This window comes from Sparus aurata, chromosome 5, assembly GCF_900880675.1.
Source record: "Sparus aurata chromosome 5, fSpaAur1.1, whole genome shotgun sequence".
NCBI classification, from domain to species: domain Eukaryota; kingdom Metazoa; phylum Chordata; class Actinopteri; order Spariformes; family Sparidae; genus Sparus; species Sparus aurata.
Genome location: NC_044191.1, coordinates 22,294,470 through 22,306,917, shown reverse-complemented (window position 1 = coordinate 22,306,917; position 12,448 = coordinate 22,294,470). Strand labels below are relative to the sequence as shown.

At 39.0% G+C, this 12,448-nt stretch overlaps 1 protein-coding gene across 1 annotated transcript in view; it reads left to right on the top strand.

Annotated features, from left to right (window-relative positions):
- col27a1b (collagen, type XXVII, alpha 1b) overlaps nt 1-12,448 on the top strand; it is a 68,372-nt gene that overhangs the window by 39,026 nt on the left and 16,898 nt on the right. Inside the window, exons 14-32 of the mRNA XM_030417956.1 lie at nt 192-236; nt 920-973; nt 1,187-1,231; nt 1,429-1,482; nt 1,884-1,937; nt 3,235-3,288; nt 3,419-3,472; nt 3,560-3,613; nt 3,700-3,744; nt 5,404-5,457; nt 5,712-5,756; nt 5,933-5,986; nt 6,302-6,355; nt 6,584-6,637; nt 7,517-7,570; nt 10,336-10,389; nt 10,830-10,874; nt 11,757-11,801; nt 11,960-12,013. Of these exons, the coding sequence (XP_030273816.1) occupies nt 192-236; nt 920-973; nt 1,187-1,231; nt 1,429-1,482; nt 1,884-1,937; nt 3,235-3,288; nt 3,419-3,472; nt 3,560-3,613; nt 3,700-3,744; nt 5,404-5,457; nt 5,712-5,756; nt 5,933-5,986; nt 6,302-6,355; nt 6,584-6,637; nt 7,517-7,570; nt 10,336-10,389; nt 10,830-10,874; nt 11,757-11,801; nt 11,960-12,013 (972 nt within the window). The remainder of the gene's footprint in view (nt 1-191; nt 237-919; nt 974-1,186; nt 1,232-1,428; nt 1,483-1,883; nt 1,938-3,234; nt 3,289-3,418; nt 3,473-3,559; nt 3,614-3,699; nt 3,745-5,403; nt 5,458-5,711; nt 5,757-5,932; nt 5,987-6,301; nt 6,356-6,583; nt 6,638-7,516; nt 7,571-10,335; nt 10,390-10,829; nt 10,875-11,756; nt 11,802-11,959; nt 12,014-12,448) is intronic.

Below are 12,448 nucleotides of genomic sequence, written 5' to 3'. Positions count from 1 at the left end.
AGTGCTCATTCACTACACTCAAATGAATGGAGAAACATTACGCAGGCTGTCATCAAGCGGAGGAAAACACTACTAAACAAATACAGACACATACTCGAAGCTCTTATATGCATGTCCTTTCTGTATCTCTTCACCTCTATCTGACTGCTTGTGTCGCATCTTTTTATGCATCTCTTTCTTTGTCCTCTCAGGGTGAACTAGGAGCTCCTGGCCCATTTGGAGTCCCTGGTCTTATTGTGAGTCTTGTTGTATTCTTCTCAATGACTTTTTTATATTTTTACATTTTGTGGTTTATATAGTCTTCTCTGTCTCTTTAAGTCCTTCTTGTATTTATCCTCAAAAACAGCATGTAACTCACTATTGTTATAAAAAGTGCCATATAAAAAAGTTTGGTTCTTTACATCTCTCGTCCTTATACAAAACTTCACTATTTTCATGGTTCCAATAAAAACATTGAATATTTAAAAAACAGGTCGAATGCAGAAAGCTGTCAACGAGTGTCAGGCCATTTTAGTAATCTTGTATTCCCTGATGAGTTTGTTCTGACTTGAATCAATCTTTTGTCAGTTTTTAAAGGCAAACTATGCAGGCTTTATCATTTTCTGTTTGTTAATACACAAAGTGCAGAAAGCGATTCTTGAGAAAGATGGATGGCTGTTGGGTCTCATCCCGGGTCAACAAATACTGACACTCTGAGTTGGCGAGTCACCAACCCAAAGCGTCGGCAGCCTGGGAACGAGACTCAGCAATCAACTATCTCTCTCCAGAACACTGATGCCCAGAAACGTCTGGAGATTGCAATAGAAGTCCTGGGTAATAGTAGAAGTTGTTAAATAAAATATATGTAGAAATCTGACTTCTCTGGACAGCCAGCATTCTAAATATTCTGCCTGTTTTTTGTGTGTGTTGTCTTATGTAGGGAGACATGGGCCCTGTTGGCTTTATAGGCTTGACAGGACCACCAGGACACAAGGTAAATGATGTAGTTTTCTAGTTCCATCTATTTCTAGTTTTGATATTGATTAATTAAAAATCATGTACAGTTTGTTAATTTTGGTCAGGTCACATAGTTGGTGCTTGGATTCAGTCACTCTGCCCCTTGTGTGTATGTGAACTTAGGCAAACAGTGAAGCGCCAAGACTGCTCAATAATCATGTTTTCTATTACATTTTATTTTGCTTGCAAGGGAGTGCCTGGAAACCCGGGGGAGCCAGGACTGAAAGGTGATAAGGTGATCTGCATATGTCTTTCTCAGACTACTAACCTTGTGTTTACAAGAATGCTAGATGTGCCAAATCACGAAATTGTATCTCTGACTCCAGAGAAAGCTAACAGATAACAGAAAAGCTATTGACGACTTGTGTAACCCAGCACTCCGGTGGTGCATGATGATCAAATAATTTTTTACAAACATTTGCGTTTTCTCAGGGGGACTTTGGCTTATCAGGAGAGCCAGGGGAGTGTGGATACCAAGGTGACAAGGTAGGTATTATGTTTCTTTATATGTTCAGTTGGTACAGCATGTCATCCATGAATAATAAGATTTGTTGTTCCATGCCTGGCTTCTCTGCATGTCAAAGTCTTCCTCGCAAGACACTGAAGTCCAGATTGCTCCTCATGATTAGACCAGTGCCTCCCAGGGTATCTCTGCCTCCATCTGTGTGTTTGTTTACATCAGAAAGCACTTTGTTTTGTCTAAAAGAGCTATAAAAGCACAGTCGATTCAACAAATGTCTTTTATTCCTATCACAGAGATGTAGTTGGTGTGTTTCTGTATCTAATCAGCATATTCATGAATGAGATTTTGCTTGTTTGCTTCTTTTACATTTGACATATGTGTTTGTCTTGACCTGTTTACACTGAGCTGGTCTTTTATGTTACAGGGCAACCGTGGCTCACCTGGGTTGCCAGGTCCTCGTGGAAATCCTGGACCGCAGGTATTTTCAATCCTCCACGCAAACACCCAATACCAGTGGGAAAAAAAGTTGACAGTGGTCTGTTGATTAGCAACATGTCCGTTATTGATGACGCGTGTTGAGTTTCTCTCAGTTAAATTCCTCAAAATTATTCACCCATTCATTAACTAAATCTAGACCTAGTTAACACCTAACTGAGCAGATATATATTCTTGTACTGTCGCAGAGTCGAGATCTCTTTGATTCTAAACAGGTAAACAAACTGAATACCTATCAGCTGTGCACTGGATTTGAGATTGCAGATCTTCCAACACATGTTCTCTTTAAAGAGCAAACACATGTTTTATACTGTGATATATTTCTCTACTGGAAATGACTAAAGTTTAGCCAATAGCAAGTGCAGATGGTGTGTTTTCTCACCAGACACGTTCTACTTCCTGGTGATCCCCCTCCTGCCAGCTCGCATCTTACTCAGATTTTTGCTGTAAAAAAAAAACCATTTTGTTCAGATAACTCCTCGTTTCAACTTTATGATTCCACTGCTCCTTTTCAATGTTGCCCTTTTAATGTGGGTGATAGGAGTAAGGCATGACATGTTGTATTGCTTCAGACACACAGTTTAAGTGATTTCTATCCATGCTTAACTGTTTTGGTTGCTTGTTCTCAGAGTTTGAAGCACTGTGTAGATTTTCCTTTCCTGATCAATAAATAATAAATAAAGTGCCTTCTATATAATGGAGCATGGGCTTTGAGGAGTCACAGCTTCTCTAACATTTTGCTGCAAAGGCTTTTTCTACTTGTTTCCTCAGCTGCTCCAGATAAGAAGTTAGTTCTGAAAAGTGTACACAAAGTCATAGGATGAACTCAGGAAAAATTGCTGGCACTTTGATGAAAAATGGGTGGAAATCTTCAAATGTATACACAAGCAAACTTCAGGCACTCATGCGTGTAGGAGAAACTTTGCTCTAAGAAATGTGTGTTAATAAAGCTGTGGCATAAACAACCTCTCAAAGCACAGGGCACCGCAAGTGCATGTGCTGCCTTAGCTTTAAGACTAATCCACCAAAACTGGCACTCGTGTGATCTTATAGTTCCTTAATATTTTAAGTTCTCTCTGATCTGATTTGAGGTTTGAAAACACACTCTCGCACTTGCTTTGACCTGCTATATGATGTAGCTCCTCCCTCCTGACACACTCTTTAGGTATGAGATTTCCGAGTAACCTGCATATGCTGTATGTTTATAATTTTCAGTTTTGTTATTTTGAAGTTTCTGTTATCTGCGCAAAAATAATTCCATCATTTGTGACATTTCTTAGGGCAAACCTGGTGAAAAGGGCCCTAATGGTTTACCTGGCCCCCCTGGCCTTGAGGTAGGATTATTAGTGTTACTTTTTGATTAGATGCATTATGTTATTTCATCATTGCATGCGTCAATATAATACAGTGTGCATAAAGTATGTGTGCTGATGAAGCTGTGGTTTACTTCCTGTCATGTCACAGGGCTTTCCAGGTGACATTGGCCCACCGGGAGAAAATGGCCCTGAAGGACCCAAGGTTAGTGAAGTTACATAAATGCTTAAACTATTACTTTTTGTTGAGTAGAAATTAAGTGAAAGTTCAAGCTCACTGGTTCATCCACAGGGAAAGCAAGGGATACGAGGTTTGCCAGGTCCAAGAGGAATACCAGGACTTCAGGTGGGTTTGACTTTATATAGTTTGAAAATGAAATATATAAGAAATTTTGTCCCTTCCTGACCTTTTGTCATGATTCCTTCTGTCAGGGTGATGAGGGACCAGTTGGCCCAGCTGGACCCGCTGGACTCGAGGTGAGTGCTGATTGGATGAGCCCAGCAGCTCAGTTAGAAAATACAATAACACAATTATCTTTTAGCATCCACACACAACACCGCAAGGCTTGCTTATGTACAAGTGCACCATGTGTTTCTGCCTAAATTTAACTGTGGAGGAATAACTATGACCCGGTATGGCCAGTAAGTCCTTTGGCTGACTGACTTCTCCATTGTTCTAAAGCTGTTTTGAAAGACTTCCTATTGGACACTGGATTCTCATATTACGAGATTGGTCAGCAAATTGCTATCCTCTTTTCTATCATAAAAACATCACCCACAATCACAAACAAAAGCAACTGAAGTGTCAAACCAAAATGTATAGCTGTGTCAGATGACTGATTTGTTTTACGAATAACATACAGGAAAAAGGAACACTTTAACCTTAAACCTCACAGGAATTTATTACATTGGTGTCTCTTCAGGAGGTCAAATATGCAATTAAAGTTATTGAATCAAGGGCATTACAACCCCTTGTAAGGGGAAGGGAAGCAACATAAAACCAGATGGTTTTAAGAAATAAAGTTATATTTGTGAAAAAGCTTTGAAAAAGAAAAGGAAAGGGCTAGATGATGCTTTGATGATCTTTCTGTACCCAAACAATAAGTTGAACCTGAGAAAATTGTATGGTCCAAGGCCAATGCCAGTTGTACATAGCAGGATGTTGTTATAATGTGTATCAACAATGTGAGATAACTTAGGTACGAACACTGTGACACTACTGTGAGTTATCACAAGTTCTTCTGAGCTGTGAAGAACTCAACTAGCCCTGTAAATCGGCACACAACAGTAGACACACATGTAATCTGTATGTACTGTCTAGAGCTTGGATTCAGCTCTGTATGCTACTGCTGTAATATGTTTTGTCAAAGGTCATAACAAAAGAAGTTGAAAAAAAAAGAAAAGAAAATGTAAAATGCAAATGACAAGAAAAGATCAGGATGAAGATTTTATCCTGTGGGTAATGGGGGCGGGACTTGATAAGCTTTGGCTTCTCCCGTTTTTCCCTTTCGGCCATGTGTATTGTATTATTTGAACAATGATGAAATGTGATGTTTATGAATTGACATGCCCGAAATAAACAACATAAATAAATAACAAAGTAATTGGCGATTAATTCAACAGTTGACAACTAATCACTTAATTGATCATTGCAGCTGTAAATTAAATGAAAGATTGAACTTCATAAGAGACAAATATTATGTCTTTGAACTGTTCTGCAGGATGAATAAAACAATAATTATCTTGTTCCAAAAAAGTGTTTGTTTAGATTCATCCTAGGCGAAACAATAGAGACGACTTTTCCAATGAAACACTTTATTTTTGCATTGGTTGACTCCAGTCTGCCGTCTCCCAGAAGTGTAAGCCACAAGTGATTACTGCAAACAAACACAAATGACCCAATGACTTGTGTGAGTAATAAGAGGCCTTTGATGCTGCAAACGGCTCTTTGTTTTATGGATCATTAAGTTTCTTAAAGGGCTGTTTTTGTTTTGGCATCAGTTTGTTTTGTGCCGCGGCCCTCTCGAGGGACGGCAGACTCACAGACTGCACCTTTTACAGGAGATACAGAGTTTATTGTTTGTTTGGTGTGGAGCTGTGGTACACTTCTCTGTGTCATTTTTGCTTTCTGTTCAGGGCAGGCCTGGGAGGCAGGGATTCCCTGGACTGACAGGCCCAGATGGACTCAAGGTCAGACCTAAGAGTCTCACTCACACACACACACACACACACACACACACACACCTCCGAAACACTGTCATCCTTAACTGAACATTGTCTCCCCGGCTTTCTTTTATGATAATATATCATCTGAATATGTGTAAATTAGATGTTAATTCTTCGTTACCACAGGGGAACGGGCCTTTGAGCACATTTCAACTGATTTCGACTAAAACGTAGGCATGAATAAGTTTGTGATATGCTAATTGTCTGCTTTGCTGTAGGGCGAGACCGGGATAACTGGCGAGGTCGGAAAGCTTGGCGAGAGGGTAAAGGCTTTTCTCCCTCTTTCTGTTGATTTCTGTCTGATGCTCTCACTGTGTGTCTCTGTGTGTGTCTTTTTCATTGGAATCCCAAAGCTAGGCCGCCTATTATGAGAAATCTAACTTCAGCAGAACCAAAAGAAATATGGGAGAGTTGAGACAGTGTAATCTCTCTCCTTTAGGGACTGCCTGGATTTGTTGGGCCTGCCGGAGAAATGGGAATTGCTGGAGAAAAGGTTAGCATGCTCTCAATTTGTCACACTTTGTTGTTGTGTAGTGTCCATTTGATTTTGCGATATTGCTCTCTGTCGATGTACCATGTGATTAGAGCTGAAACAATAGGTCAAATACGACAAATTTGTTAATTGATAAATGACATAAGTCATTAATCAGAAGAAAAATACCAAACATTAGCTTTGTTTTATGTTAAGTGAAATATCTTTGAGTGTTGGACCAAACACTTCATCAATTAGTCTACAAAAGTGTTAGATGAATCATCAGTCACAGGCCTTCTGGTGTTGCCTCACTAATCATGGCTCATCGTTCCTCAGGGGGATCGAGGGAAAACAGGTGCCCCTGGGCCGCCAGGTGAATTGGGGCCGATGGTAAGGAGTAAGTCTGGATCCCGTCCCTCGTTCCAGGGGGCATTCAATTCTACATATATAAGGGTTTGGGGGTATGATCTGTTTGGAGAGACTGATTTCAGTGATTTAACAATAATCATCCATAGGCAGGTAAAATAAGGCCACTGAGTTTTCTCATCTGAGATCCAATTTAGGATTTCACAGACAAATCACATAGATATATCATTTGAGTAATGTTGTATCCATCAGGGTCACACTGGAATACCTGGAGTGACTGGACCACCTGGACCGCAAGGGATACCAGTAAGTTAAGTGTTATTACTGCCAGAGACTAAAACTGTCCTGATGTGTGGACTACATAACTGGGCCTTGTCTGATGCAAGTGTTTAAAATCGGTTTTCACCCAGCAACTGTGGGTGCCTTTTTCAATCCACCTGGTTTTATGGAATTTTTAAATCTGTGCTTGAAAAACCTGATTGGAAATATTGCAAATAAGTCTTTACTCTTGGCTGGGGTAAAATGAGCTGGTGCATGAAGGCAACAAAGTACAATAGTAACAGACTTGGCAGAAAACAGTCATGTTCGTGAAGCATGTTCATTAAACATCCAATGAGGTCTTCATCCCATTGAAAAGACGAAACATAGCTGCAGAGGTAAACATCAGATAGCATTTAGAAATTCATACATGACACAAACAGAAATGCCAAATGTCAGCATCGCGTTGTCTATGTCTTTTTTTTTACTGCTTGAGATTCGACTGGCGCTAAATGAATTACGTTGTCTTGTTGCGCCCCATTCTTCTGCAATGGCATTATTGCACCCAACTAGAGAATTGGCGCCACCTCCTGCTAATTTCAATGAACATACTTAATATTTGTGTAACATTGGTGGATGGTATCAAGCATTCAATCAGATGTTCTTTAACCAAAACCTAGCTGGTGATGGGAGTTGTGGATTTCACTAAAAACAAGCTTGTCAGCTAGTGTGAAGTCAGTCTTTAACAAAAATCTATTTTTGATTCAATTTATAAGCCTAACTTCTATAAGGCACTTGATAACGTTTACTGTTAAAATATGCACTTTCTGTGTATCAGCATTCAACTTAGTACCGTTAATAGTTAATAGTTTCCACAGTTACAATCAAACTCAGATTCAGAAAACAGATTTTCTTCTCACATTTCAGGGACCTCCTGGTTCACGGGGAGCCATCGGCATAAGAGGACCTAAAGGCAGGATGGTAAGTAGCCTAACTGAAATCTGTGTGATAAGATATCACCATCAGGTCAGGTGATATGCAACCAATGTTGGTTATCGTAAGAGGTGAGGTAGGTCGATGCCTTGGTTGGTCCATCACTCACATTCACTCACACTGATGGATCCAATTACATTTTATGTAGACAAATGGTCCCAAAATGTTTTATTTGTCCAAATGGCTGCAAGACTAATAACATTTTCATCAGCCACAGATCTTATTGGTGTTCAGCGATAAATGGAAAATGTCAGCATGTTAACAAGGCACACAAAGATGGTGAACATGGTAAATAGTATATCTGGTAAACACGTAGCATTTTTCATGTGAGCGAGTCGTTTGTTGTTTGCTTTAGCATTGAGCTCCAGCCTCAAATGGTAGCATGGCTATAATATGTTTTATTGTTTCTGATGGTCGGGTCTCTCAATCATAACAGTTTAAACCAAAGACGTAGTTGGTTGACATAATGAGAGAGCGCAGGATCATGGGAATTGTTGTCTTCATTGTTAGACAACAGTAACTGGCCCGTAAATCTATCGAACGTGACAAGCTCATAGATTAAAGTTTGATTTTATGTTTATATACATTTACAGACTTCCCTTCTCATTCTCGTATCACTCTCTGATTAGTGCAGTACGAAAACACCACACATTAAAGGATTGCATTACAACAAAGAAAGAACAGCCTTACAGAAACATTATACTGTTACATGTTCGTCATGTTTACACTGACACAACAGGTTGAATCTAAATATATTCTAGTTAAGCATATGAATTTAAGGGACTTTTACCATCATCATACAGTAAAAAAAAAACCTAGAGGGGTTTTTTTGTACATGAAATGTATGTTTTTGGCTTTGTCTTCCAACTCTAGTGTTCTCACTTTTTCATAATTGAGCTCTACTTTGGGAAAACAGCCCTTGGTTGCACAGCAGGATCATTGGACTGAAATGAATAATTGATCTAACATGAATAAGTGGTATAATTAAGGCTTTTCATTCTGTGGATTGGTTTTACACAGCTCCCCTGATATCAGAAGCAGTCACAGATGTAATATTTAATAACTATGATAGTTGAAAATTACATCAAGGCCTTGGGATATAGAATTAAGACTGGTATAATTAAACACTAGTGCCCTTATTTCACATTCTAAAGTCAGTCCTGGTCAACAAGAATGGGACAATCAAGTAACAACAGTTTTCCCTTGCCCAGTGTTTTTTTCTTTTTTTTTTAATTGTGAGATTACCTCCAAAAAAGAAGATTGCTTTATTCAGCTGGATACACATTTAATTTCAAAAGGTTTCCTGGGTTAAAACAATACGTGTAGCACAATATATGAACAATTCCAAGAGAAGTATTAGCGTTTTGGAAGATGTATCAAATCCTGTTGCTAGTTTGCTCTCTATCTTGGTAAGTTATTACATTTTTACTTTAGTTTAAGGTTTAGTCAGCATCATGTCACTCTGTAATCCAATTTTGTTTAAAAGCTGTATCCCCAGTGCCCACATCCAAAGTGTCTCCACTGAATTTAAGCATCTTTTCATTCTTAATGTCAGACGTTTCTCAGATATGTAAGCAAGTAATTACCATCTTTTTATGTCTTGGGTTTCAAGTAAAAAGCTTTAAAATTGGTGCACTTTAACAGAAAGCCAGGGAAAATGTGTGAGCTTCTAGCTGATGTGCCTGTTCAGGTTGAATGGATCTAAGAAAAATGAATTATGGAGGCGAGGAATGGATGGTAAATGCCTGCTCTGTAAAACATCGGAAAATAGCCAGGCCTAAATGGCAATCAATGAAAAGCAAGTCAACAAGTACAATTTTCATCACAAAAAAGGACAGTAAATTCAAAATGGCCAACTTCCCTTTTGGGTTCAGGTTTTGGCACCGATAGAGTTCCTCTCTTGTTTTCACACCAAAACACACACCCGTAGAAACCATTTCTAGCTGCCAGATACTTCCTCAAAGGATCCTAAGTGGTTCATCGCCTGTGTGTTTGGACAGAGATGCATAGCTTGAAACCTGGCAAGATTTGCAACCTCACATGAACAAATGTTCTCAAGTTATTTTGCCACAACCAATCTGGAAAAGTCAAATTGCAATTTTTGCCTGTTCTGTTTAAAAATGTGTTATGCAGCAAAATAACAACAATCACTACAAAACCAAAAGGATCCCGGCACCCTCTGTACTCTGCCACTACTAATGATGTTAAACGTAATTCTGCTTTAGATCCATTTAGATCATTTTCATATGAAACCTTATGAAACTTATGAAACCAACCAGATAATACACAGTCAGCCCCTTTAATATTTAACATCAGTGAATAGTTTGGTTGAATTTTAGTGGCAAGGATGAATCAGCGATAGGATTTGTGACCTTTTCCCAAGGCTTCTTTACAATAACTCCAGTGTGCAGGCGGTACCACTGTGTGCGTGATTATGGAAAGATGGGGACAAAGTCTACACAGTGTGGATTGGGCATGCTTTGGAGCTATTTTGCTGATGCCAAGTATTTGCAAAATCACCACAATCTTTGATGATGTCTACTCGGTTTGGGTTAAACCACAGTACAAAATAAAACCAAGAGAGCTGCCTCCCAGGCTCTGCTGAAGAGAGATGACAAAAATGAAGATTAAGTGCCCTAATTCATGGACTTAATATGTCAAACAACATGTGCCTCGGGTCTGTTAAAGGCCACATTTTCCAAAGCTATTCATCAGTGACAACTTTTATTTCTTATTACTTTGTTTCTGTGTAGGGTCTGAGGGGTCCCGATGGTCCAGTGGGGGAGAAAGGGTCCACTGGAGTAAAGGTGAGCAAAGAAAGTCAGATTTGACAACAGTTAATGAAACTAAAGTGTTAGATTGTATTCAAGGTTATGGTTCTCTATTGATAATGTTGCTTTACATGCCAGACTGCCTTGGAGAAATGTCTGCCCTCCAATTTCCTAATTGCACATAGCAAATCTGTGCCACGGAAAGCAAGGGTAAACACAATGTTTCTATAATAAAAAAAAAAAACATGATAACTTTTACAAGCAGCTTTGTTCAGTGGAATGCAATTATTAGCTATATTTAACATCTAAAGAATCTTTAGAGGACAGTCTTTCTTGACTAGAAATCTTAACAACAGAACCCTAAATCAAAGAGTCTTAAAATATTGACGGTGCTGGTAGTGCTTGGCAGTCGAGAACATTTTGACTCTAGGGGTTTCAGAGAGCTAAGTTAACGGAGTTGGATGTTTTCTCTGCAGGGCCCTGATGGTCCACCAGGAAAATTGGGTCTCCCTGGAGAGGTGGTAAGGAAAATGAGGTTTATTTTCTTTCCCTTCTTAATAGTTCTAGAAGAAGTATATAGATAATTGACTTATGTTAAGAGTAACAATATAACCATGTGAAAAAGGTTAATTGCAAGCTGAAGTCCTTTTTACCGAAGTAAAAGTAACATCTGTATTATCAGCAAAATGTACTGAAAACATTAAGGCCAAGTGCAACACTTTACTGTTACTAAGCCACTGAGCGAATGTTACCTACTTTATACACTGTACACAGTAGTTTCATCACCAACAATGTGTTATATACGATCTGATTCTTCAAAGTAACTAGGACTCTTATAGCTTTCAAAGAAATGTAGTAGATTTATCTCTGAAACACAGTGGGGTAGAAGTATTGAATTGCACAAATGGAAATGCTAAACTCAAGTGTCCAAAACAAAACCAAAATACAGTGCTTGAATAAATCTATTTAGTGACTTTCCACCACTGTTCTTTGTTTTATTTCATTCATGAAGGGCCAAACCTTCATTCTAGTTGCTCCAGCTCCAGTCCCTGAAATGTGATTTGCTGCTTTTCTCTGTTTTCTGTCACTCTAAATTGAATATCATTGGGCATGTGGAGTAGTGGTGGAACAAGAACAAAGCAAATTGAAAATACGATTGCTATTTTCAACAATATTTGAAGATGAGACAATTGAATTAATTGACAGATCGTAAAAAATAATTGTTACTTGCAGGCATATATTTAATAATCCCTGTGTTCTTTTGTCTGTTGTCCACATGTCCTCATCTATGCTAACTACACCTATTTGTTAAGTTAAACAAGGTGTAACCACAAACAACACCATTTAAAACTCACGGCTCAGAGTGTAGGGCTTATATTTCCCTTTGTGTAATTTTGCTGCAGGGGAAGTTCGGAGAGCCAGGCGAAGCTGGGCCTCGGGGATTTCCAGTAAGTGATTGGGGCTAACAGAGGTTTCTTTTAGGTCAGTCTTGATTTTTGGGGGCGGATCAGAGAGGCACACTTTTGTTTTAGTGGGTGTTGTAGCATTTTAACATGTGCATGAATATCAGAAGTGTGTGTGTTGTAAACAGGTGTAATATTTTTAGGGTATTCAAGGACCCTCGGGACCTCCAGGAGCCAAAGGAATTGCAGGAGAATCGGTGAGTTTATTAAACGCCTACATGAATGCTGTGTACAGGACCCTGCTCTGGTCCATATGTAAACAATAACCCAATTATCAATGGCATTTTCATTATATTAGTTTTAATTATGTAAAATGTAACATTTACAAAATCTCTCAAAGAAGATGTACTGCAGGTTGAAAACCATAGCGTCTCATTATCTGCAATAACCTATGGCTCTCAAGCATCTACTGTGCACCTTTTTTTCTGCATATAAACTCTGAATTTCCACTTTGACACCATTTATTCAGTGTCTCTAGAAACCCTCATCCTGGTCAAAAATCCCTGAACAACCTAATCCTCTTTCTCTCATTCTGCCCAAGTCTCAGAAGTAGAGAAGTAGTGAGTCTGAGACAATTTGATTTACACCATCTCTTTCCTGGAGAGGCAGCTTTATTGTAGCCTGAATGTGTC